This window comes from Scleropages formosus, chromosome 13 (genome assembly GCF_900964775.1).
Source record: "Scleropages formosus chromosome 13, fSclFor1.1, whole genome shotgun sequence".
Classification (NCBI taxonomy): domain Eukaryota; kingdom Metazoa; phylum Chordata; class Actinopteri; order Osteoglossiformes; family Osteoglossidae; genus Scleropages; species Scleropages formosus.
The window spans coordinates 9,893,607-9,919,268 of record NC_041818.1 but is presented as its reverse complement, the minus strand read 5'-3'; the positions used below and the strand labels follow the sequence as shown (position 1 = coordinate 9,919,268).

Here is a 25,662-nt window from a genome sequence, read left to right as displayed (position 1 = left end):
TTATATCTAAATCAGCTGGGTGCATAGAAATGCAGCTACACAAGTGTCCAAAAGTCTGCAGTGTGTTCACCGGAAAGAGACCCCTTTACCACCTGCTTTTCATCCTAATCCAGGAATCAGTGAGATGTGAAGCAGGAGAATTTCTGGATCCCTGCACCATCCACTGTCTTGCCAGACCACCTCTGGCATCTTCAGAATTTGAGCGAAATAGTTCAAAGGGAGAATCGTACCCCCTGACATGACACTTTGATCCATAAACCTACAAGAAGCCCTTGTCACATCACAGTTTTCTGATGTTACACACAAGATTTGGCAAAAGTGACAGCTAAATCTGGCTCAGTTTTACAAAGAGCTCTTTATACTGCATTTAATATTGTTTAGTTTCCTCTGACACTCAGAGCATGTATAATTTAATAAAAGATGCTTTAAATAGCATTGTGGGATAACTGTAAATAAACAGGCGATCCTTCTTTTGGTCGTTTGTCTAAAGGGTGGTAGAGTCACAAAGGTACCAGTTACATCCACTGGAATCCATGTGTTAAACTGGAAACAAAATAAATTAAAAATAAAGAGAATAAATAGAAAAAGAGCAAAAACTAGGAATGGAGGATAATATTATTTCCAATTCCTCCCTTCTGTACTCCACAGTGGTCAAAATGTCAGACAGATTGTCTCAAGTGAGGGTCAAAAGGGGGGTGCTGACCACACTGCTATGCCACCGAACACATCCTGGGAGGCGTAGGTCATGTAGAGAAAGCCGTCAGGGTCGCTGTGCTGGGAGTAGATCTCGCCCATGCTAGCTGACATGCAGGACATGCTGCGCTCAGATACGAGGAGGTACAAAGTCTGGGTGGGGCTCAGGTCAATCTTACTCCTGCGGGGGAGGAGGGGGGGATAACTCTGAATAGCAGCTACTCACATCAGCTGAGCTACTAATATTAGACATACTTCAAGGTCACACAGTTAAACCAGTGCATTGTTTCACACAATCGGAGCCAATAAGGCAGAGCGTGTTGAAGGAGCAAGGGGGATACGGAGGGTGGAGTTGGAAAAGAGCGAAATGTGGGTGGTGATATGGAAATTGAAGCAGCAGGGGAGTAGAGAACAAAGGAAGGTGTCGCACTGATGTGCAGCACAGAGGAAACCGATGGGAAGTAGTGCATGTAAAACAGCAAAAAACAGGACAAGTGTTATTCATAATGAAATAGGACACCAGCGCACACTGCGCACTGTGCTGCTTGAAAGTATGTGAACCCCTTCTGCCCCTTAGTTTTACCACGAAGTGGTTATATATATGTTTTTCTGTGACATAATAGGTGTGTAACTACCAATTCAATATACTCCTTTAGAGGGAATTGTGTGTAGTGGAAACATGGAAATAGTGCAGGTATAAAAAGGTGAATGTCAAGCTGCACTGATTAAACCAAGTAGGCGAATTTTGAGTTTAAGGTTTAGATTTTCTACGGTCTTCTTGTTTCACACAAGAACAATGAGCGTCCCGATGGGGTTCACACACTTCCCGGCGGCCCTGTGCGCCAGCGGGGAGAAGCTGACCGGAGCAGGCTGAGGAACTGGCCCATGGTGAGTTCGAAGGGCACCAGGAACTTGCTCTTGTCCAGCAGCGGAAGGTGTTTCTCTCGGACACAGCGCTCCACTATCACCTTGTCAAAAAACACACAAACACACAGTGATTCTCTGGGGAAAAACGGGCCGTGCTCTTTCAGAACTACCGCTTTATTTCTCAAGAATGCTGTAGCTATGGTGTGACCAGCAGTCATGGCTCTTACATGTTGTCACTCCATGTTATCATGATCATATCATGACATACGTGTCGTGACACACTTGAGGAAAAAAAAGTGAATAAACGTACGGGCAGTTTGTTGGGAAATTTGGAGCGAATGCTGCAGACCTCATGCCTTCTTGTAGCTGCAATGAATGTGAGAAAACACAGTGATACAAGATATGTAGGGAAGGGCTGACAGACGCTAAGAAGCGCTCGAACGAAGAGCGCGCTTCAACCCAGAACTTCCCAGCGCGCGACAGCCGTTACTGGTATGAAATGGCGGGAAAAAAAGCACACAGGCCCTTAGCGGTACCCAGGTAATAATGTCCACGCTGAGCTCTCAACGGCCTGGTGCCAGAATCTCACCCGCATTTTACAGCAAACACTTACCAAGGCATTTTCTCTGCTTGAAAGGTTTCAGTTCGAGAGACTTCTCGAAGGGAGGCATGTTTCCGCGCTGTCGCCCAGCGAGCGGTGTCCACAGCTCGCGCCCCGGGGTGAGCGCTCGTGTCCTCGGCTCGAGGTTCGCTGGAGCTGCGCTCTCCTTGTATTTCGCTCATTTATAGACGCTTTCTTTGGAGGAGGGGCAGCGGGAAAGGGGAGGGGGGCTTAAGAAGGAGACAGTGCCCAACCCCCCCGTCGATGGCTGAGAAAATAAACATTCAATTAAACCTTTGTACTTACTCAGCATCATTTATCTAATCTTCACACATACAAGTTACACTGTTCTCCAACTCAAAGATGTAATGGTGGCATTGTACTAGTGGCTGTTATAGTCTAATAAATATAATAATAATAATAACATTTCGGTTGCATAGTCAAAGTCCTAAAAAAATCTGTTTTAAAACATCCATATTAAGCAGCATGAATTATCCAGCTTTCCACAGTTTTTCTTCATGGTGATTCCTATTTTGGGCTCCAGTCCCGAACCCTCCCGGGTTCTGTTTTTACCATGTTCTCCACAGGATCCAGTCAGGTGTTGCTGGAGGGAGATGTTTGAATTCGCAGTGAAAAACCTTCAGATCCTTAACTGCACTCGCTTCTTACGTCTTGGAGTTCAGTCGGACCATTTTTGAAGTTGGAATGTTAGCGTTATCTCACACATTAGTTGTTTTACTTAATAGCAAACTGAAAGCATCGTTGATAATGTAACAGCTCTACCGAGCGAGTAATGCAGTAGAGTCCAGTTGAAAATATGCATTAAGCCCTTAGGAACAAACACATCCAATTTGTGCGCATTAATTTGTGTGTGAGATACTTTCATCCAAAGCGACACATATGTCAGCGAAAACAAAAGGCCACTCCACCAACACAGGGAGATCTAATGTCACCATTTACATGGCCAACCCTATACAGAATTGCTAGAGTACCAATGTCAACACAGGTAACTTTACCAGTAACATCACGTGAGTCGATGTGTATATAAAATATGTCCGAGACGCTGCAGTATGTGAGGATACATCAGTAGCAGCATGAAAAAAAGAGAATGGGTATGGGCAGCATTGCAGTGGTAGGAGAATCCCTGAGAAACAGCGACAGAGCAAAGGGAAGAGGAATAGAAGAAAAAGAGCATGGGGCCCAGCACAGAGCCCTGCGGAACACCAGCTGAGAGAGGCTGAGGGGAAGACGGGGAGGTGTACGAATCCACCTGGGAGGAGCTACCTGATAAGTAAATTTCCCTGATTCTAAGATGTTCGTGAGAGAAAACTGGGATATGGTGGTTGACAGTGTCAAATGCTGCAGACCAGTCGGAGAGGATGAGGCCCAAGAGAAAGGAGGTCCCGTAGCCAACTGGAGACCACCTAATGCTGCAAGGAGGGCAGTTTCGGTGGAGTGGTCAACTTTGAATCCACACTGAATGGCTTTAATGGCCTCAATAAATGTATACACTGGTAGAATTATATGGAATGCAAGGCAATATTTGAAAAAACAGATATGAGCAGTCAGGAACAGGTGCTTCTCTAGGAAACAGGTATGACTTCTGGCACGTGATAAACGGATTAATAATTTGATTGTTGGCTATTCTTCTGTACATCCGTCCCTAAATATAACTATTTCCTACAGCCTGTGCCCAATTCAGTAAAAAGTCTATCTCAGTGGCAGATATGAAGGTAATCCAGGATGGTTTCAGTTTGTGAAGGTAGTGCATTTGAAGGTATGTATGGAGCTGCAGTTTAATTGGGGTAGTTGAGTTTGTGGAGGGAGATGCGGTGGTGCAGTGGGCTTGGCCGGGTCCAGCTCTTTGGTGGATCTGGGGTTTGAGTCCTGCTTGGGGTGTCTTGCAACGGACTGGTGTCCCATCCTGGGTGTGTCCCCTCACCCTCCAGCCTTCCACCCTGTGTTGCCAGGTTAGGCTCCGGTTTGCCATGACCCTGTTGAGGACAATTGGTTTCAGCCAATGTGTGTGAGTTTGTGGAGTTGCAGTATTTGTTATTTGTTGAGGGTGAAGGGCATCTAACATGAGTGTAGAGGGGGTGGGTCTGGGACAGCAGACTGCACTGTTGAGCCTTCCAGTGGTGTCATGGGCCTAATTCAATGAAACACCTACAAAGGGAGGTGCCCACTTGACAACCTCAATGAAATACCCATGTTGGTACCATGTGGTTGTGTTGGTTAGGGAAAGAAGTTAATCTTCTTGGTTTCGAGTCATGGAGATGTATGTTGGCAAGGCTGAACATTCTCTGTGGCTTCATGGTGATGTTGGTTGGACCAGGTCCTTGTGTACAGCCAGTGTAATATACGCCTGGAGTGTAACATCTTGTCCTGTGTGTCTTTAATGTCAGTAATTTGTCCTCAGACATGCCTCTATTAACACCATTTGAAAATAAAGTATATACATTAATGTGTCTGTACTAGTATATTTACCAAGTCTTTCATGAATCCATGATAGCCTATGGATTTAGGGGTGATGATACTATAATAAGGCATACACACAACAGCAAGTACCTGGGCTTAGCAGGTAGCCCAGTGTTTATGGCTGTGTCCTCCAAATAAGAACATTCCTGATCTGAACCTCAAGCTTTAATTAGTACAACTGACCAAGGTACTTACCCTAAACTGACACAGTAAAAGTATCCTTGTTACATAAATGAGTACATACACACACACCATCTGAAACTGCTTGTCCCATGCAGGGTCTCAGCAAGCCGGAGCCTAACTTGGCAACACAGGATGTAAGGCTGGAGGGGGAGGGGACACACCCAGGAAGGGACGCCAGTCTGTCGCAAGGCACTCCAAGGGGGACTTGAACCCCAGACCCATCGGAGAGCAGGATCCAGTCAAACCCACTGTGCCACCATGCCCCCCTACAGAAATTAGTAAATTATTGTAAATTTTAGTGATGAAATTGGAAGTTACTCTGGACAAAGACGTCGGGTAATCATTACAAAACAGGTACCTCATTAACCCATTTTATGAGGGACTACAGTCTTAAGCAGTGCAGGGTGAGAGCGGCCTGCGGAGGCCTATTGCGCGTGAAAGAGCGCCCCCTGCTGGGAGAAAATGTCACTTCGACTGCCTCGGTCCTCCTTTATTCCCCATTATCTGTTCTCTACGTGCTGTAGCCAAGTGATAAAATACCTTATAAACTGGAATTACCTGTGGAAATCACTGGCTGTAACTGCGCAATAATAGCAACGACTAGAATACAACAGACATCGCTTATCAAGAACTGACACAATTAGTCTTCAATTTCTCGACTTATAAACGTTTAACATTCATTGAGTTTATGAATAAGATGTGATTATTAGCACGTATTTATCCGATTCAGCTGGCAGATAGTGGCCTTCACAATGATTACCCATTTACAGAGCAGTACTGCGTATTGACCTGCACCCTTACTTCTGTGAAACAACGACGTGCCCGATCCGAGGTACTAAAAAGCAAATAACACGTTTTCTTGTCGTCTCAAAGTGTGAAATCAGAAAATGTACAAATCATGTCGTTCTTGTTGACTATTATGTCGGGGCTGAATAATGGGTTTCGTGTGCGGACAATACAGAACCCACTTTGTTTCCTGATAATGAGTCCCGCTGACAGCCCTGGGGGTTGGGGGGGTGTAAACAGGTGATTATTGATCAAAGAGAATACTTGCACAGGCTGGGGGAGGGGTGCCTGCGGTGGGCAGGTGTTCAGAGGCATGTAGGAACACGGTATCACCATGGAAGCCGGCGTATTATCCTTTTCAGATAACCAATATTGCAATGATTTACACATTCATACAGCACCGCGTTCTTACTCTATCAGGGTAGGTACTGTACCCTGAGCAAGGGCACAACAGCAGGACTGGGATTCGAACCGGGACCCTTCCGGCTCTGTGGCTGCAGCGCTAATCACGGTACCCGCAGCATCAAACAGCCAATATGAATATTTACATGTATTCATTTAGCAGACGCTTTTCTCTAAAGCGACGTACATCTCAGAGAAAAGACAATTTGTGCATTACATTAGGAGAAAGAAAAGAGACATAGTTGCAGACGTGTGATTCTTAAGTAAACTGAGTTTGTTTCTTTCCACTTTATTTTATGCACCGATATTCATCGCACGAGTAGCTGCATAGACCAGGATAGACCAGTCCTGATCATCTTCTTCCTACAATTTTTTTTTTTAGTTGTATATGTATCCAATTCACAGCACATATTTACATAATATGCATGATCGAAGCATCTTGTGTTTGGCTTTGGTGTGTCTGGTTACATTTTATCTTAATCTGAGGTGGCCGTTCACTTTGTGGTGGAAAAAAACATCGCCTGGCACTTTTCGCGAAAGCGTTTTTTCGAAAACTTTCCCAGCCAATCACGGGAGAGCTCCGGCACCGCCGCCCCTCCCCTCCCCGCCCCTCCCCTCCCCTGCACGCTCTTTTCCCCAAAATCATGTGTAGCGTCGCCGGTCGCTTTGTTGTCACGGTCCCCGGTCCGTGCCGAAAACGAGCAGGCTGCGCGCGGGGACACCGCCTGAGGACGAAGAGACGCGAGGCGGCTCTCGCGCATCCCCCTTCCTCTGAACGAGCTTTATTTTCGCAGTTTTCCCCCATCGCTGGGATATAAAAAGTTCGCTGGCTGCCTTTTTTCTGATGAGGCGTGTGCGCCTTTAACGTCACACTCTGTCTGTCTCCCTTTCTCTCTCTCTCTCTCCCCCTCCCTCTCTCACACACACACACACACACACACACACTGAGCTGCGCTGCACTGTATGGGCAGTAGCCACCAGAGCCGCGGGTTTCATGTAACCTCGATCGAGTGGAAACCCGCGCTGCGGTGGGCGATGCGCGGCTGGAGCGAAGCCCTCTTCTTCGTGGTGCAGACGTGGCCGTAGCGAGCGCGCACCAGCCCGTCATCCCCGCTCCACACGCTCCACAATGGCCGGCCGGCGTGGCTGTGTGACCTCCCTGTGGTCTGGCAGCGAGCGGGTTCGCATCGGAGAGCGTCTGAAGGCGAGCCTGGCTGGGATCGTGGAGCTCGACCTCCTCCGGTGCCGACACTGGGAGATGGTGGAGGCAGTGCTGGGTCGGAGAGGTACGGCCGACACGGCGGGGTCTCAGCAGCGGGAGACCGGCGAGGAGGATGTGGCCGTGGACGGCGCGTCGAGATCCCGCAGGCAACAGGTCAGTGGGGAGGGTGGTCGGAGCAGATGGTGCGCTGTGCTGCGGTGCGGTGGGCGCAAATGGAGATGGTGGACGCATGACAGCAGGAGCAGGCGAGATTATGCTGTATTACAAGCCCACGGAAGGTTGCAGAGCTCCACGCGTTTTAGACTTACACAGCGACCGCTGAGCGCTTTGTAGCAGCGGTGCGATGCTGGCGGGAGAGCGGCGACCACGAGTTCCCGGTCCCTGAAGCGGCAGATGATCGTAATGCGATTGACAAGGTGACCCGCGTTAGCGCTCGGCAGCTGGCACCCCGCGGTCACCAGTGGCGTGGATCAGCTGGGTGAGACGCGGCGCAAGTCGACCATGGACGGTCGTTTAGTGCGGCTGTTCAGTGAGCGATTCCCTAAGTGAAAAACATACGGAAGGACGGGACGCCTCTGGAACCTCACAGACAGTCAGGGCGATGCGCTGCGCTGCCTGTGTCAACTTTTGAAATGAAATGGTGGCTCACATGCTCTGAAGATATAATATATAGCCAATAATCTTAACGATGTATGATTTTCCTAAAGATATTTCAAGATGGGACTTAAATGTTCTTTATGTCAAGACAGCTATGAAAATTGAGACGTGTGAGGATACTGTATTATCTGTGCAAAATGCGCTGTGTCCTTTACGTATCCTGCTTCGAGGTTTTCTTCCTTGCTTGGAGCCCATGATGATATTATATATGATCTATATTCCCGTGCGTTTCTTTTCACGATCCATGTGAGAGACAGCGACACACCTTCTCCAAGAAACACGTCGAGAACGACGGCGACGTGTCTCTCTTGAAATATCTGCTGTTACGTGATTCCGGAGCGAATAATAATGAGACGCGTCCAGCGCTGTGTTGGCGATGCTGCTGAGGTGGAGTTTCTGTAGTTCGGTGTGTTCCTCGTGTCCACACACACACACACCGTTGGTCATTATGAGCTATCTTACGGTTTTGCTGAAGCGCTCATATCGTTTAGTTCTGAATCAATAGTCCATTTCTCGAGAGAATGAACATTTTTTTTTATCCTCTTAAGAGCCACGAGGTCACGTGGGGGTTGGGGCCGCAGCGCAGCGATCACACAACCTGTTGAACGGATGAATCACTGACCACATGCTGACGCCCCGCACTTAAGTTAGTGACTGGGGCAATTACATTTCACTAAAAATAACTATTCATAATGTCAAATGGTGAAACGGCTGGAGACAAAAAAAAGTGTATCTTTTAAACTGAGAACATAGAAATACAGTACGACTGTCCAGGAAGACCAACTGTGAGTGTGACACATCAGCCAGTTTGAGACAATACGGGATTGTTTCGACACTGCGGTGAAACATTTCTTTGGAATGCAGAAACGTTGCATTACTTGGGGGTGAGAAGGAGTTCTGAAAAAAAAACAGTTGAACATCATCATGAATGTAGTCAACTCGACTGCCCACGAAGGCGAGTCCAACTTGGTTTTCGCTTTTAAAATGGACGGCCGGCAGTTAGGAAACCGATGGATTGATGTCGGTGCGAAATGAAAGGGTAACCGGGCTGCTCCGTTATTATTATTACAGGTTTCCTGGTATATTCCGAAAGGTCTCAGGGATATTATTTGGATGTTATATAAGTACAGAGCCTCCTCTCCGCCGACGCAGTCCACGTCTGCACGCGCAGCCGTTACACAATGAGCGCACTCCTCGCGCACTCGACGTCACCTCGCCCGCCGCCCCCCTCGCGCGCGCCCAGTGGCCGACCGGAAGGCGCAGTGGGAGCGTTCCCGCCGTTAACCCTTGAGCTCGCGCTAGGTGCTCTGGGCAGAGGAGGGTTGGGGGTGGGGGTGTCTCCATCTCTTTCCTTCGTCCTTGAACGTCATGTCATTCATGCATAACCATATTCGTATGTCATCACCTGCCCCGTGGTATCAGTGAGGGATGGCCAAAATAAGTTCTTAACCCGATTTCATTAGTAGTTTGGAAATTGCCACAATTCAGTGTTCACATGTGCACTTAGAGTCTCTTCATTATGTCTCTCTTCTGTAAGGCTGACAACTAAAATACTAGTTTTGCTTGGAGTAGCCATTTTGCAGCAAAAATGCTCCGCACATTGTCAGGTGTTTGTGAAGTCTTGGTCCTTACCTGTGTAAAACAGAGTAAGCACTTAGAAACACTTTTAGCCCCCAGAGTGTTAGCAGTTAGCATTTAAATCTCTATCTTCTACTGTAGTGTTTCCACACTGTGCCGTGGACCCAGAGTGGGAAGCCCTGGTGCCTCAGAGCTCCAGGGCTGTGGGTTCAGACATGGGATTGAAATGTGGCGCCGTCTGTGGGCTTTACATGTTGTCTACACGTTGGCCTGGCTTTCCTCCTAGGCCAGAGACGTGTGTTTCATGTGGACTGGTGAATAAGATGCTCATAGTGTGTGTGTGTGTGTGTGTGTGTGTGTGTGTGTGTGTGGGGCTGCCCAAGGCTGAAGTGGTATCCCTCCCAGGGTGTACCCTGCTTCACACTCTGTGCTTGCGGGATAGGTTCCAGACCACTGCCACCGTTCGTCACATGAGCAGTTGCTGGTGACGGCCATTTCCTCACTTGCTAGACGGCACTTTTTCAATTAACAGACTCCGCTGCACTAACACTACGCTTGTTTTTCAGTGTTCGCCGGTACATCTGTCATCGGTTGGACCGAGATGATAAACAGTTACGGCGAAGAGCGCACAGCGCTTTTCACAGCAACCACATCTGAAAGCTCCTTACGTTTCCGTTTCGTTTACTACGGCTTTGAGGCATCAGGATTAGCTAACTTTTCTCCTTATGTGCCATAGGATGCTTATTGATTTCAAGGTCAGGACCTCTGCTAAACATCTTAGGCAGACTTTGTGTCCTCAAGCATGTAATGCACATTTCTGAATTTGAGTTCAGACGCTCGCTTCGTACAGACATGGCTGCCTTTGATTGTCTGCCCCGGACCTCTTCCTCTTGCTCCTCTTCTTGTTCTTCTTCTTGTCTCCCAGTGGAAACAGCACTGTGCTAAGCCCACATAAAGACTGTGGATAAATTCCAGTGCACCCACAAAGGTTTCCGGGACATTTTTTCAAACGGTCCTTTGTCTTAACACAAAAGTGTGATGTAGCCCCAGGCCTCACCGCTGTAGCACAGAGGAACTGTCTTGGGCAGCTTCCCAAATAAAACGCTCTCCTGGGTGTTTTCAGGACCGGCACAACTGTGTAGGCTGTTTTTAAATGTTCATTTAATTTGAAATGTAAGTCATTACTTAATAAGCTTTTCCACACGTACACCTCGAGAGACATCAGTCCTGGGCTGTAATTTTCTTCCCGAGAACAACCAGACACACCTACGTCACCGGTAGCTAGAAATGATGTTTTTGTTACCTTCGCACCATAAATCCAGAACCTGCTCTGCTGATATGAAATAGAAACAGCAAAAACTGCTTGTAGAAAAGTTAAAATTTTTACACTATTTTTATGTATGATTTAAAGGAGAAATATTTTCATTGAAATTAAAGAAAATTTACCTTATAGTATATTGGAAATGCTCTGAAATGGTCGTACAAACTTGTTCTAACAAAAATTTGGGAAATGGGGTAATGAATATCTTAAAACATGCTCACCAAAAACATGTTCACCAAAGGTTGCTTATGCTCCCTAATACTAATAGATGTTTTTAACATGATCACTGGTGTGGAATAATTCACAAGGACACTCAGACTGTGGCTGTGAGCCCATGCTAGGTACACAGTCCCCCCCGTATGTCTGTTCTCTTGCTTTGGGCCACTGATAATCCTACACCACATTTACATTTACATTTATTTAGCAGACGCTTTTCTCCAAAGCAACTTCCAGTGATCTCTATGTAGTGTTATCAGCCTACACACCTTATTCACCACGGTGACTTACACTGCTAGTTACACTACTTACACTGGGTCACTTATCCGTACGTCAGTGGAACACACACACACACACTCTGTCACTCTCACACTATGGGTGAACCTCAACAGCATGTCTTTGGAGTGTGGGAGGAAACCAGAGCACCCAGACTAACACTGCTAGATACACTACTTACACTGGGTCACTCACCCATACATCAGTGGAACACACTCTCTCTGGAACACACACCACAATAATATTAAATGTATTAAGTGCACAAAATTAAACAAAAGAAAAATGTTTCACGCTTTTCCAGTATTGACTGTTTAAAGCCAGGTGTTGCCAGCAAAGGTGTTTAAAGGAAGAACGGTAGTAGCATTACTCAGTTTTAGAAGCCCTGGCGGACCCTTTAGGAAGCTATTTTATTAATTTGGATAGCACTCAGAGCTATCGTTTAAATGTGGCCCCCAAGCACAGAGGACTGGAAATCCAGGGCCTATTGCACACAACTTTTAATTAGACCATTTAAACATAAAACTTGTCCCAGAACCCCAAAATAATGAGAAGTATTTGCGCAGGGTTTAGCTCAGTAGCTCTTAACATGAGCAACTCGAACCTCTAACTGATACCGGAATGCCACAATAAGTAGCCATCAGTGGCTTCAGACAGGAAAGAAGCTACTGACATATGGCAGATGGTCTGTTAAATTATTTCTGCAGTATAATCTTGGAAGGTATTTGTACCAAAATAGGTCTTCATCTGCACACTAGATGGTTCGGCTCCTGTTCGTCGATATGCTGTGGCTCTTGAGATCATCGGCGCATTTTTGCCGCTGGCGCTTTCCACTAATGGGCTTATTTTTTTACAGCGAAAACAGTTACCTGGGATGGATGAATCGGCCGCAATGTTGTCAGAGAACAGCACGGAGAAACCCATTAATAGTCCATATATTTTTGCGCCGAAAGCGGCAGTCTCCCGTTTCCAGGTCTCCAGGTCTGACAATAAAGTGCAGGTCCTTGACATAAATGTTTCACTAGTTATTGGCAGTGGGGGGCACGGTGGTGCAGTGGGTTGGACCGGGTCCTGCTCTCCGGTGAGCCTGGGGTTCAAGTCCCACTTGGGGTGCCTTGTGATGGACTGGCGTCCCGTCCTGGGTGTGTCCCCTCCCCTGCAGCCTTGCGCCCTGCGTTGCCGGGTTAGGCTCCGGCTCCCCGCGACCCCGTATGGGACAAGCGGTTCAGATGGTGTGTGTGTGTGTGTGTGTGTGTGTGTGTGTGTGTGTGTGTGTGTGTGTGTGTGTGTGTTGGCAAAAGTGGAGGATGTTGCTGTGTTCAACACTCGTACTAATAATCCACTTGTACCAGGTGTAAACTAATAGGTTATTGTAGGATTTCTCTACTTCGTAGGAGGGCCCTCACATGCACAAACATCTGCTGGTGGCATTCGCAGACATCCATCAGAAAACCTCAACGGCTTTCATGTACACCTTACGCTGTGTAATCGGTGTTATAGTTAACAGCGACTCAGTGCTTTACTCTATAACTGATATGTATTAAGTTACTCTTTCTAGGTTGGGGTGCATGTCTGGATGGGCTTCCGCTTGGGTGTCACGTCTGCTTGAGGGTGCGTGTATGTGTGTGTGCGCTCAGTGAAGTGTGTTTTCTGTGCATCTCAGCAGAAGATGGGTGAGTGGGAGAGCAGTGGGAGAGAGACAAGGACCCTCTGGCTATGGTTCGGTGGGGGTGGGAGATGCTGGAATGGGGGGTCTTTGACTCACTTTTCATCCTCCTGCTGTTCCTCCAGCCAGCAGCCCTCCCCCTGCGTCCCTCCCCCCCCACCCCCACCCTGCACATCATCCATCTGGCTTCAGGGCACTGGGAGAATGGGAGCGCTAACAGGTGGAGCGGAGATAAGCCTGTCCAAAGTCCTCTTCCCTCTCCGTGCTCCTCCTATTGACATCAAGCCTTTTCATGCCTCCTTTTCCAAATTCCTTCCCCCTTTCTCCGAAACGGCGCGAGACACCTGTATCGTCCCTCTCCAGACCGCAATCCGAAAGCGCTTTCTTCGGATTTGTGTCGATTGATCAGCTTCTTGAGGGTTAAGGTACGGGGAGCTGATGGATGGGGAGGGGGGGTTACGCCCAAATTAGAATCAACTAGTCTTATTCATAAATGCCTCAATAGGGTGTATTTTCAGTGCTCGCATATGGATGACTCACCAAGGAGCTGGTTTTCTGCATTATTACACCACAGATACCATGGCAACTAATTCTGATACAATTGCTACCATGACTACCCCCACCCACAATAGCAGATTTTTTTTTTTTTTTTACGTTCTCCATCCTCAGGTCTCGTCTCCTTCAAAATGCGTGCTGCCCTGCTTTGATAGCATTGGGACCAGCATGGACCCTCGCTGGTCCACTCTCTCTTGGGACATCCCTTCGGACCCGTTGTCCCCCCCAACCCCCGACTCGTGCGCTGCCCAGCTGGACTGCGATTCAAGGCCCAGTTCAGGTAGCTACTGAAATTCTGCATCTCTGTTGCTGTCTGAAGTCCTGGGAGCTGCAGGAAGATGTTTTCTGACCCCATCCAGTACCTTAACTTTCCTCTCTCTTATCCTTCTCTGTCTCAAACTTTCCTTTGTCTTGCCCTTCCCTGCCCCCAACTCTTCTGTGATCCGATCTCCCTCTCTCACCTCGAACCTCCTGGCTCCGCCCCCTGTAGGTTTCTATTCAGTCAGCGGCAGCTCGCTGTCCGACTCCTGCTGCTCTGTGTGCAGCGAAGGAGGCCAAGGAACAGCAGGTGTATGCATCGCGACGAGAGGCAGCTGTGGCCCCTGGGACTGTCAACCTCATTCTAGAGATCACAGCGCCACCCAGTGGCAGGAGGCCAGAAAAATGTGTCACAACACACATGGACTGATGCAAAAGGGAGAGAGGAGACCTTTTTCCACAGGTGAGATGCCTCTAATGCTCAACTACACATCTACTTGAATAATTAACCAATGTTGCTTTATTATGATCAGCTGATACCTTTAACTGGGCGGCATGGTGGCAGTGAGTAGTGCTGCTATCTCTCAGCGCCTGGGTGGTACGAGAGGACATGGGTTCGAGCTCCGCTCAGTCTGTGTGGAGTTTGCATGTTCTCCCCATGTTTGTGTGGGTTTCCTCCAGGTGCTCTGGTTTCCTCCCACAGTCCAAAGACATGCTGTTCAGGTTCCCCCATAGTATGTGAGTGACAGAGAGGGTGTGTGTGTGTTCCACTGATGTATGGATAAGTGACCCAGTGTAAGTCACCGCAGTAAATAAGGTGTCTGAGGGAATACTAACACTACATAGAGTTCACTGGATGTCACTTTGGAAAAAAGCGTCTGCTAAATGAATCCTTGTCAAGTCGTGGTTTCACTAAGCTGATGAATAAAGAATTTTCTCTTCTCCTTGTCTGAACGGTGATGGAATTGTAAGTCGATTAGTACCTGCATTGTCCAGTGAGTCACATGAGTGTAGTCAGTTGAACTGAGAACATGGAGGTAAATAAAGTAGTCAAAGGACATGGAATATTTAGCTGGTATTTTTTGGGTTGTAATGCTCATTAATTATTTAATTCTCTTGTTTCCTCTCTATTCTCAGGTGACCTTGAGATCAGTGGCCTCTTGTTTCTCTCTAATTTCTGCTCCGGTCAAGGAGAGGAGCCGTCAGACTCCCCTCCCAATGGTTCCTTTCAGCATTGGCTTCAGTTGGACCCCAAATTCTGCTCTGACCTGGTCTCACGAAAGACTAAGGAGGTGTACCCCTACCCTAGTCCCCTGCACGCTGTGGCTCTGCAAAGTCCGCTTTTTACTTCGTGTCAGAACAGTTCCCCTCCCTTGCCGAACCCAGCACCCAGTCCAGAGACTCTACAGACCGAGAGTCCCAAACCAGAAGCTCCACCCCGGAGATGGATCCCAACCTCTCCCAGTCTTTCCCAGCTGGACCAGTACATCTCCAAATTGGTCCTTCGATACCATGCCAGGACAACTGCGGAGATTGGTTCCAGGCCAGGTTCTCGTAAATGGCATTCGGGCCCCGGCCACGGATCCAGCCAGTCGCTTGCCTCGTTCGACGGTCACGGTGGGGTGTCCCAGCGCAGGTCTCTTTTTGGAAATTCTGGTAGTGTTAGTCTGAGCAGTACTGGGAAGGGTGGCGGCAGCTGTAGGAACTCAATCAATCTGGGTAACCTACCTTCCTTGAATGGAGACAATCTGAATCTAAGTTTTCATCTAAACTTGAATTTGAACTTGAATCCAAACTTGAATGTGAATACCAGTATCAGTATGGACCCAACGAATGCCAAGGGCCCAATGGGCTCCTGTGACTACTTAGACAATGAAACCCCCACGCCCACACCTTCGCCATCTTCCTCGTCTTCTGTATCCACGTCCTCTGCCTGGAGGGGGAGAAAACGGATTTCCACCTGCCCCCAGACAATCAATCACCGTGGCTCACTGGAGATAAAGGGGTCAGGATTTGGTCCACAGGGCTTCTCACGATCACTGGACTGGAGTGGACTTTCACAGGAGGAGGCTGAAAAGAGCCCGTGTGCGTTTTACCAGAGCTCACCCAAAATCAGCGAGGATTCGGAAAAGGTCTGCGAGATAGCCAGGGTGTCTGGGCTGCCCAGGTCCGTGGTGGCAGGGCTCCTGGAGGAAGGTGTGGAGCTAGACATAGACTGCTTCAGAAATGATGAGAATCAAGATGAGGGTGCTGGAGTTTTTTCAGCCAGACCACACTCCCCAGTGTCAAACCTGGAGTCCCTCCCCCAGTCGAACCAGCCCTCTGAAATACAATTTCAGTCTGATCAGTCGGACTCTCGCTGGAGTGATCAGATTCAGTACCAGGCTCCACCTGTCCCAGAAACGCAGTCACTCCCTAGTCAGTCCTCAACCTGTCCCTCAGATGGTGAATCCCCCCTGGATGGCCAGCTCCATGGTTTTGGCCCGCCTGCCCAGTCTCCATCCCACTTTGACTGCCACCCATCAGCACTTGCTCATCCTGCAGGCCTCCCCACGGTTTGCCAAAGGACGCCCTCTCCGTGTGGCTCCCCCTCCGGTGTACAGCCTGCTGCTACCCGCTCCACACATCCAGGTCACTCACCTCCCCTCCTGCAGCCAAACTCTCTTTACACTCCACCTCCCCTCTCCGTCTTCCGTCGCAGCTCCCCCTCCCAGTCCTCTCTCCCACGCCTCCGTGTGGCCGGCTCTCCGATGGAGACTGATGTGAGGCCGCGGGGTGGGTCTCTGAGGCACGAGGCTGGGACAGGTTGGGGCTCGGGAGGTAGGGCGTGGAGGAGGATGGAGGGTGAGAGACTCTACCAGGGCAAACATGTCTCAAGGGAGCTGGTGAGAGCATCGACGGTGACCAGCTTTGCAGGGAGAGAAAGGAGCACCGAATGGGGCGAAGGCATTGAGGAGTCTGTGGGCGATGTCCCCAAAAGAGGGGCAAGTTTTCGCAAGAGGCTGGAAGGACTGTTTGGAGGAAAAGAGAAAGAGAGAGGAGGAGGAGGAAGCGAGAAGGAGGGGGGGAAGTGGAAGGTGCAAACGGAGCGTCCCTCGGGCAAAAACAAAGATGGTGGGGCAGCCAGGGATGGCGAGAAAGAAAACCACTATAAGCACAAGTATTCCAGTGCAAGCAGGCGGCCGCCCGGGGGGCTCTTCCGAAGTGAGTCTCAAGGCTTTTTGGAGCCCCGATCCCAAAAGCGAGAGCCCAGGGATCGGCGCCAGCAGTGGGTATCCTCCCTCGAGATTGCTCGGGCTGGCCTGGGCCGCAGCTCTGTGGGGCTGAGCCTGGAGCGGGGCAAGGCCTTCGGCGTAGGGGCGGACGACGAGTGCCTGTCCTCCACCGCGAGCCTCTTCCACCTGTCCCGGTCGCAGAGTCCAGAGGGCAGCTGCGTCTCCCTGTCTCCCCTCTCGTCCCCATCCCTCTCGCCCCCGCCGCCGCCCCCAGCACGTCTCACACGCTCCCGCTCATTCCGAGACCTTGGAAGAAGGGTCTTCGGCTCAGTGAAGCCATTCAGTTTTAAGACCCAGAGTCTGAGAAAGTAGCCCAGTGTGCCAAAACAGCACGATCGTGTACAAAACCATTTCCAAACAACAAGCATGTCTTTGATAATTAAACGTGACCATCTCTCTACCTATTAAAGAGTACTAAACTATACTATACTGGCCTTGGTCTGATTGTAGCCTTGTGATAATTTGAGGTGATTCTTAGTTCAGTTTGGTAAAACACACGGCTGTGCCAGTGCTGAGCTGGATTTCCTTTTGCCTTTGTGTGCTTCTGCATGGGGTGGGGGCGCATTCTCTGAAACTGCTGCGAGTTGAGTTTGCCTTTCAGTTGCTCTGTGTACTCTGGCCAATAACTACAGACCTTCATTCTACAATAAATATGACGTAAAGCAAAAAAAAAGTTATACGTAAAAAAATTATACTCAGTGTAGTTTCCAAGAATTATTTCAAACTGTGACTGAAAATACTTTTATGTGTGATTCTGACTTGAAATAGCTTATTTACAATTTCAATAAATGTTTCCGTTTTCAAATGTCTTACTGGAATTCATCTGTGAAAATAAGTTAATTGGTCTTTTTTTTTCTGCAGTCCAGTGTTGCTGCTTTATATCTGGTTTGTCTCTTTGTTTAGATCACATCTGCATCTGAATTTCTTGTTACAAATACAGCCCCAAGTCAGATCGCAGCCAACGTGTGTTTGTCCCACTGAATGTCAACTGGCACCATGGAAGAAAGCTAAATATTGGTAATGGGAGCTGCAGCCAGTGCGTATTTGCCTGATAGTGGTGTCATGAGCAAACAAGTGGTGAGTTCTTCCAATTGTCCTAGAACTCCCAATCATACACAACAAATCAAACGTCCTGGATTTAAACTGCGCTGAGCTGCGTGTATCAGTCAGCACGCAAGAAATGCACCTTGTCACAAAAACGACAACTTGGGGAACCTGCTTTGCGTCACACAGGGCCTCGAAAACATACCATTGATTAATATGCTTTATAATTTCAAAATATTTATTTAGCCATAAAAATAAATTGGAACATTCTGCTAGTCCTGGAAACATACAATACATGAAAAACAAAATGATTAGCATTTGATAACAATAAGACACTTATTACTGTATGACACTTTAATCCTTCCATTACAATTCCTCCTCTTGTTCTTGTCTGCTTTGCTTCTCCTTATAAATATTTAAAACAGGGATGCTTTGCAAACCAGACATACTCAGCATCTTGATATTTTTGAGCAGCACTGTGTCATTTATAGCCTGCTTCAACATTCAGTTTCAGTGTATGTTTTCTAAGACAGAACCCAAAGATCTTAGCTTTATACTTACTTCAGTGTAACTGCGCTCCCTCCCTCCCCTGTGCCACCCTTCTGTTTGGCAAACATGCCCTTATATAATTCTTTTTCTCTCTGGTAGTCACTGCTCAGTCTCTCTTCTGCCCGCTGCAAGTACCGCCTCACATTTGCATCTGCACATGGAAGAGAAATAGGGAGCTTGGAGCCATCTGTCTATCGAGACACAACGCGTAAACACACAGCAGCATGAAAGTGGTGCGGAATACAAGTTACCGTTGGGCTGCTCTCTGATGGCCTGCGTCAAGTACTGCCGAGCTGTATGCGCGTCGCCCAGCTCCAGAGTGGCCACTCCAGCTCTGTAGAGAGCCTTAACGTCACCTGCCCGCCACTGTAACACTCGCAGGCTGTAATCTCGGACCCGGGCGTAATCAACACATTCTCTTTGAAGCAGGCAGGCTGAAGACGAGAGGGAGGGAAAGATGCAGGATGTACGTCGGATCTTTAAAGCTAACTTCATGCACTTACCGATTATGCGTAGCCATACTTTTCAACCAAGTCCCTCATCTATGAGATGCTCGACATTCTATTATGCCATTAAGGTAAAGCTTCAGAAATGTTAGGCTAATCCTGACCTAGACATCATAAAAAGCCTGCTTCCTGATTTCTTTCGGCAATCGCTGCACGCATTCTGGACTGATACTGCGAATGGTTGAAACCCTGTGGAGTACCTGCTAGGTTGTTGTAACAATCCACCTGAGTGCTTCTCAACTGTTCTTCCTGCTTGGAACTGAGAGCGGGTGCTTGGGGGCCAAAACCCTGGATGGACGATGTCACCCGAGCGTCCAAACCTCGCAGAACGAGCAGAGCACGGTGGTACCGTCCAATGGCTGCGCGGATGCGCTTCTCCCGATAGAGCGCGTTCCCCTCCGATTTCAGCCGCGCGGCCTCCTGAAGCTGCGAGTCCACCTTGGTCCCCGCGCCCCCGACGGCTCCAAGCTCCTCGGAGTCCGAGGGAGAGCTCGGCGCAGGCTCCATCGTTTACCGTGACAACCTGGCTCCGCTCCAAGTGCTACGTCAAATGCATCAGAACAAACTGCGTTACTCCTCGGGTTTCCAATTACAGGAGCAACACAGCGCGTGAATCTTCTTACGGAAGCCGCTTCGTAGCGCTGTTGCGGTGACCTGAAAGAGACGCGTCTCACAAACACGATCGCCATCGATCCTCCCTCGACGACAACCCCCGAGTGTTAGTCATGAGCTCAGGACCACGAAAAGGCCTCGGTTGACACCACGGGCCTGCGATGGCCGCGACGCAACACCAGCGGGGAAGGGATAAATAATTCAAACTTTTAATTAGCTGGTGCAATGATACAGCGTTATTCAAACCCGAAATAGGGTATCATTACCGACACGGATCATAAAATAGAGCGAATGAAGAAAAGGTCAAGAGTGGCTCACATTAAGTCCATAAGAAAAAGGAAACTTAGTCCCCACAGAGGGCATTTCCTCCAATCTCTGTCAGCGCCTACCTAGAAAGTCTCATCTGCTTCAAATTCCAGCAACTGTCAATTGTTACAATGAAGACAATCGCACCTGAAACAAGTTGGCACTGTATGCTAATATAATCGTATATAGACAGTCTGATGGGGGAGGGAACTCACGAACATTTGGGCTCTTTAAGCTTCAGTCTTCGGAACTGTCATCATCATCATCATTCATGTGTCTCTCTTTTCCCCTAGAATCGTTCACACACACGCCCCCTTCGCAGAAAGCATCGTCAAGAGCACGAAGAAAAGTCCCGTCTTTTGTATCTTATTTACCTCTTTAACTCCAGAAACACCAATAATTTAAGTCACGGTTTATATACTTACAAAGGAATACTAGTGTATCTATTGACTTAGGACGCTCCTTCCGTCCTCCCCATGGAGAAGCATTGACGAAATGTCTTGTTCGCCCTTTCGACTCTGACTAGCCAATCGGGGGCCGTACAGGAACGCACTGCCCCCTGCTGGAGCGGAGGGCAACACGCTGCATCGCCAGTGCCACAGCTTCGGTCTGCGCTGCGTCCGCCGATTCCACGGCAAAGGAGGGAGGATAAGGTGTGCGTTTGTGATGCATCTGTTCATAATTTCAGCCCTGGTTGAGTTACCGTCGGTCATGGAAAGATCTGCGCCTCATTTTGAATAAGAAACTGTTTTTTTTTTAGCTGGGGCCTGTCTGCAATAAACAAAAGATCTCACAACAAGGTTCATGATTTTTTCCGCGAAAACAATAAACCAGCAACTTGCCCAGATGACCACCAGAGTACAGCATTCAGAAAATTATTTTCTGTGGGCTACTATTGTCCTCGGACAGTTCAGTGAGTGCTGCCTTACTTACTGTATACAGCGCACCTGCTGCGTATTATTACCCGGGTAAATATCATGTACCTCACTCTGCACCTATCACTCAGGATGTATCAGTTATTGTGGAGCACTTTAATTCATCTTCATGCAGTGCTTTGCTGTCCTGGCCTTTTTGGTACTACCTTCTCTTCATGGCGCCATCATCCTCAGTCTATTTCCCTGAGGTTGTAATTTTCAATGACTGTTTTTAGCTCCGTATAACGGCGCGCATCGAAAAACCGAGCGCGTATCGCCACCACGTGACCAGTCGCTGACCAATCAGGATTAAATTTCGGATGTCCCTCACGCCCCTCTAAATGTACTGTATATACTGTACTCTGTCCGGCTACGTGGTCCTAACTTTGTCATGTCTGTGTTTGTCAATAAAGTTTTTAAAAAATCTCTGAAAAATCTTTTTTTTCAGTGTACTCAGCTGGGAGCAACCAGGGCGACACTTAATCTTCTAAGATTAGTAAATCTTTGATTGTTTTCTGCACAGTGACAAATACAATGTAACCATGTGAGTTTTCGGCACATTATTCCTAATCAGAGAAATAAATAAAGGGCAATAAATGATGTTATCCTCAGCTGACACGTGCATGTAACTTTGCAAGACCATAAAAAGCTGTCTTCTCCCCCTTTGCAATCAATCCTGGAGCTTTAATCCTGTGCCACACCTTCACTGTTATATTTTTATTCACAGCATCTGACTAAATGGCCTGCGTGATCTACGCTTTTGTGTTCAGCAATATTTGAATGTAGTGGAATCAAGTTAGACTTTATATATTAATCATGCTATTGCATAAACAGATTTACATATTTTTTAAATGAAACTGAATTTAAAAAAATGCTAATAAGGAGTTTTACGAATTGCAACTGACACAGCCGTGCAAACTATTAGATTTTATATAACGGACCAGTTCGAGTAGGGATTTTAAACGTGGATATATATGGCTTTAAGTCTATCTTTTGTCTGGTTGTCCCTATAACGTGGTTATTATTATTATTATTATTATTATTATTATTATTCACTACATTTTGACTAAAATATCTCCAGTGGATTATTTACACTAGCTAGTCCGTGCTTTTTATTTTGGGGTGATTCACAGAAGGGGCTGGCAACGCAAGGATCCGCTGCTCCACTGACCGACTTTTGATGCTTAACGAAGGCGGGGGGGGGGCGTCCATCAGCCATTGTGTCGTATCTGCCTCGCGCCAGGACCCCGCCCTGTCTGCCGAATGTTCTCCAGCTAGGCGCTGACTGTGCCCCCCCCCCCACCCCACCCCAGAATTAGCTTTCGACACATTTTCAGATCATAAAGAAGGATGACAGGGTAAAGACGCAACGAGTGTGCTGCGCATAAAAACGTACTGAGCGATTTACGTGGACTGTTTAGCGCAGCCGCCTGTCTACGTGACGCGTCTCGTGCCAGTGCGTCACTGCGGTCCCGCGCCGTTATTCGTCGGTGTTCCAGAATAACGGCACGAGCGCAGGAACAGGTACGGCGTCAGCATACCGTTAATAACGTTATTTTAGCGCGCGGCGGCAACGCTACTAATTTTACTTTGTCGACATATACGCGCATGGGCATCATGATGATGTAGGTAACTGGATACCTCTCCCTTTTTTGTTGTGTTTTTGTTTCTGTGCGTTCGGCAGGACCCGCCACCCCGTGTCGTGACTCGCGAGTCGCTGCGCCATGGAACTCGATCGGCGGCTGTTGCTCGCCCACTCGGCCGCCTACACCCTCTCTGTCGTGGCGGGGCTCGCGGTGGTCGTGCCGCTGGCGCTCAACGGCTCTCACTTCAAGGGGCGCTGTGCGCTCTTCAGCCTGGGCTTCTGGAGGACGGAGAACCGCACCGGCGGCGGCGGCGGGAGCGCCGACGAGCAGCAGGAGCAGCCGGCCTGCGTCTCCCGGCTCATAGTGCAGCAGTGGGGGCCGCCGGCCGCGTGCCAGTTTCCCACGTTCGTGGGGGTGTTCACGGTGTTGTACGGGGCCGCGCAGGGCTGGCGAAGCCTCTTCTACCTCCATCGGCGACATGACGAGTAAGTGGGAAAAAAAATTAACAGATCAAAAGCGAATCAACAGTACAACATGATATAATAATAACAACAACAATAATAATAACAACATCAATAATAATAATAACGTTCTTATTACTAAAGAACAATTATCAATAATAATAATAATAATAATAATAATAATAATCGTAATGTTCCTAATAATAATATCCTTAAGAATTCATTCATTCATTCATTCATTTAACAGGCACTTTTCTCCAAAGCAACTTCCAATGAACTCTATGTAGTGTTATGAGCCCACACACCTTATTCACCACAATGACTTACACTGCTAGATATACTACTTACAATGGGTCACTTATCCATACATCAGTGAAACACACTCTCTCTAATATCCATGATAATATCTATAATAATAATAACAATTCTTTTCCCCTTGTAGCAATCTCTTCTCAGCCTTCCTCACCGTGCTGCTGAGCCTGTGTGTGCTGTTCCTGTCCGGAGGTGCAGCCGTCACTTTCAGCCTGGGGGTGCTGTCCTGGTGCAACATTGTAACGGACCGCGGCACCAGGCCCTACAGGTAGCCCTCGCAAGCTGCCGGTGTAGTACCAGTGTAACAATGTTCCATCAAGCCCAATATTTGCCCCCAGAATATCTAGATATAACCGCTATGAAATGCCGTTAAATAGTGGAAGTCCAGTATCTGACCTCAGTGCGGTGTGGCACAGTATTGTGTCACACACATCAGTTGCAGGATGTCTTCCTCGGGCCTGATCAGTGCTATAATTATTGTATTGACTTGGTAAGTGTTTTTCCTCTAGTGTTAGGCTACCACCTGCACAGACTGTTGTCGACACTTCTGTTTCTCTCCCGAATCACCAGCTGCGCGGACGCACAGTCTGTTCCCATGTACCTGGATGTTGACACGTCTTCCTTCTACACTGAGCTCACATGTGCTCAGGTAAATTCAGGCACGCATGCAATCGTGCTCTTTTTCTCTCTTTTGCACTCTACTCTTATAGCTGTTATGTTGCACGTAAACATTTATTTTGTTCTTTAGTTTTTAGCCGCACCGTGAGAGCACTTTCTCTTTTACTTTCTCTGTGTCTTAACTGGGCTTGAGTGTGGAAGAGATACACATTTGTGAAGGTAGTTAAGGTATTGTGAAGGTTTGGGCTCTTTGTCGATAACCCACGTCCTTGTTTGCAGGTCTCCCTTTGGTGTGTCACAGCACTGTGGCTCACTCACGCTATCCTGTCCTTCCTGCGCCTCTACCACTCCCACAGCCAGCAGATCAGGGGTCCCTGCTTGTCCCGGGAAAAGGAGCTGCTTCTGGGACAACCAGCTGTGGACAGCTCCTTGCAGCACCCAGGCCTCCATCCACAGGGGACACCCAGTGTCTTTATTTAGCAGGGTAACCTGACTAATGCAGTATGTGGTTTTTGGTCTTTATTTTTCATGCATGTATGCCTGACACTTGTCTGTTGTGATCTGCAAAACAGCAAAATAAGGGCTTCAGCCCATTTGTATCTTGCTCATTATTATTTATTGGTATAAATTATCATTAATTTATATTGTAAATAATTTAGCATGGTTTTAGAGCTGTTTTCTGGATATAGATTAAGCATAGTCCTAGACTAAAAAGTATTTTCAGTGAAGAATTCCTCCTGACAGTGTAATTTAGTCTATGATTGGGATCAATCTGTGTTTGGAAAGCAGGCCATAGTGGTTGTAGTCAACTCTCAAATCTCCAAAACTCAAGGTAACATACAACAGTGTTGTAGTACAGTTACAAAGTGCTGTATAATGTTGTATTTCCTTTTATATTTAATCATGTCATAACCTGTTATTCGTATTTCGTTATAATTCAGTTTCAGACATTTGGCCAGTAGCAGACATGTATCCTTGCATAAGGATAACATGTAAATTGATAAAACTGTGAAGATACATTGGGAGAAAAATAGTTTGTACTTGAACGTTTTAGAGATTTCAACAAAAACTTTCAACATGTATATAATTTTAACACAAGCTAGGCACAACATTGGAAGGATGTTATTTAATTCACTATTTTTACATATTCCTAATGTTAGTAAGATTAACTGATAAGGCAGGAATACATTTGCATGTCTTTGTGGTGTATATATGAATATTAATATGAAATGAATGCTTTTTCGAACAGTACGCTCTCACACCCGTGAAGGTTTGTGTGATGCTGTCTGTGCTGATGCAACAGCGTAATAGGATATTTAAATCAAACCTGCAACATTCTTAAAGCTGTGATGTTGGTGGAAAATTGTGTCAAATTGCTTAAGCCATGAAGGCAATGAAGAGACATGGGAAATTCTCACACATGTTGATATTCATTCAGCAAACCCACACATGATTTATCTTTTGCTTTATGACACAATACTGACACTCTCCAAAATGTATCCTGACTGTAATGATGCACAGGCAGCAGAGGAAGAAACTGGAGGTAATGAGAGATGGTATTAAAAGATTTATTACGTTTATTAAAACAATATGACTTTAATTCAAGCTTTTTTCTGCAAAATGACGAATAAAAACTCACAATGTGCAATGTGGCAATATGTATTTTTTTCCTGGAGCTGTTTCTGGGTGCCACGCCGCATTTGATCCTGTGCATGTTAGACTT

The 25,662-nt window shown here is 47.5% G+C and overlaps 4 protein-coding genes across 6 annotated transcripts; 2 read left to right on the top strand and 2 right to left on the bottom strand.

The window, feature by feature from the left end:
• map1lc3cl (microtubule-associated protein 1 light chain 3 gamma, like) lies at positions 1–2,426 on the bottom strand. The gene is made up of 4 exons (XM_018737207.1): positions 2,174–2,426; positions 1,871–1,926; positions 1,555–1,661; positions 1–874 (listed from the first exon to the last, which is right to left on the bottom strand). Exons 1-4 carry the CDS (start codon positions 2,229–2,231, stop codon positions 685–687), a joined length of 411 nt encoding a protein of 136 aa, XP_018592723.1. The 5' UTR covers positions 2,232–2,426; the 3' UTR covers positions 1–684.
• Positions 2,427–6,663: 4,237 nt separating this feature from the next.
• On the top strand, positions 6,664–17,808 carry LOC108925492 (uncharacterized). 2 transcript variants are annotated; one of them, XM_018737476.2, is made up of 4 exons: positions 6,664–7,385; positions 13,613–13,778; positions 13,989–14,219; positions 14,894–17,808. In XM_018737476.2, the coding sequence occupies exons 1-4, from the start codon at positions 7,140–7,142 to the stop codon at positions 17,341–17,343; spliced, it is 3,093 nt and encodes a 1,030-aa protein (XP_018592992.2). In that variant the 5' UTR covers positions 6,664–7,139; the 3' UTR covers positions 17,344–17,808. The 2 variants fall into 2 exon arrangements, with proteins under 2 accessions (XP_018592992.2, XP_018592991.2); XM_018737475.2 differs by lacking the exon at positions 6,664–7,385 and adding an exon at positions 7,396–8,674.
• Positions 17,809–18,330: 522 nt separating this feature from the next.
• ttc9c (tetratricopeptide repeat domain 9C) lies at positions 18,331–21,021 on the bottom strand. 2 transcript variants are annotated; one of them, XM_018737224.2, is made up of 4 exons: positions 20,474–21,021; positions 19,331–19,671; positions 18,876–19,058; positions 18,331–18,775 (listed from the first exon to the last, which is right to left on the bottom strand). In XM_018737224.2, exons 2-4 carry the CDS (start codon positions 19,635–19,637, stop codon positions 18,633–18,635), a joined length of 633 nt encoding a protein of 210 aa, XP_018592740.1. In that variant the 5' UTR covers positions 19,638–19,671; positions 20,474–21,021; the 3' UTR covers positions 18,331–18,632. The 2 variants fall into 2 exon arrangements, with proteins under 2 accessions (XP_018592740.1, XP_018592741.1); XM_018737225.2 differs by lacking the exon at positions 20,474–21,021 and adding an exon at positions 20,268–20,459.
• Positions 21,022–22,277: 1,256 nt separating this feature from the next.
• Positions 22,278–25,587, top strand: LOC108925346 (transmembrane protein 179). The gene is made up of 5 exons (XM_029257525.1): positions 22,278–22,486; positions 22,647–23,033; positions 23,452–23,589; positions 23,892–23,970; positions 24,219–25,587. The coding sequence occupies exons 2-5, from the start codon at positions 22,687–22,689 to the stop codon at positions 24,417–24,419; spliced, it is 765 nt and encodes a 254-aa protein (XP_029113358.1). The 5' UTR covers positions 22,278–22,486; positions 22,647–22,686; the 3' UTR covers positions 24,420–25,587.
• Positions 25,588–25,662: the final 75 nt, after the last annotated feature.

Coding starts and splice junctions, on each gene's coding strand:
- ttc9c (XM_018737224.2), bottom strand. CDS start 19,637: ATGGAGCCTGCGCCGAGCTCTCCCTCGGACTCCGAGGAGCTTGGAGCC. Junction 19,059..19,330: donor TTGTTACAACAACCTAGCAG/GTACTCCACAGG, acceptor TCTCGTCTTCAG/CCTGCCTGCTTCAAAGAGAA. Junction 18,776..18,875: donor CATCAGAGAGCAGCCCAACG/GTAACTTGTATT, acceptor TTCCATGTGCAG/ATGCAAATGTGAGGCGGTAC.
- LOC108925492 (XM_018737476.2), top strand. CDS start 7,140: ATGGCCGGCCGGCGTGGCTGTGTGACCTCCCTGTGGTCTGGCAGCGAG. Junction 7,386..13,612: donor CGAGATCCCGCAGGCAACAG/GTCAGTGGGGAG, acceptor CTCCATCCTCAG/GTCTCGTCTCCTTCAAAATG. Junction 13,779..13,988: donor CGATTCAAGGCCCAGTTCAG/GTAGCTACTGAA, acceptor CGCCCCCTGTAG/GTTTCTATTCAGTCAGCGGC.
- map1lc3cl (XM_018737207.1), bottom strand. CDS start 2,231: ATGCCTCCCTTCGAGAAGTCTCTCGAACTGAAACCTTTCAAGCAGAGA. Junction 1,927..2,173: donor CAAGCAGAGAAAATGCCTTG/GTAAGTGTTTGC, acceptor CATTCATTGCAG/CTACAAGAAGGCATGAGGTC. Junction 1,662..1,870: donor AATTTCCCAACAAACTGCCC/GTACGTTTATTC, acceptor TTTTTTGACAAG/GTGATAGTGGAGCGCTGTGT.
- LOC108925346 (XM_029257525.1), top strand. CDS start 22,687: ATGGAACTCGATCGGCGGCTGTTGCTCGCCCACTCGGCCGCCTACACC. Junction 23,590..23,891: donor CGCGGCACCAGGCCCTACAG/GTAGCCCTCGCA, acceptor CCGAATCACCAG/CTGCGCGGACGCACAGTCTG. Junction 23,971..24,218: donor CTGAGCTCACATGTGCTCAG/GTAAATTCAGGC, acceptor CCTTGTTTGCAG/GTCTCCCTTTGGTGTGTCAC.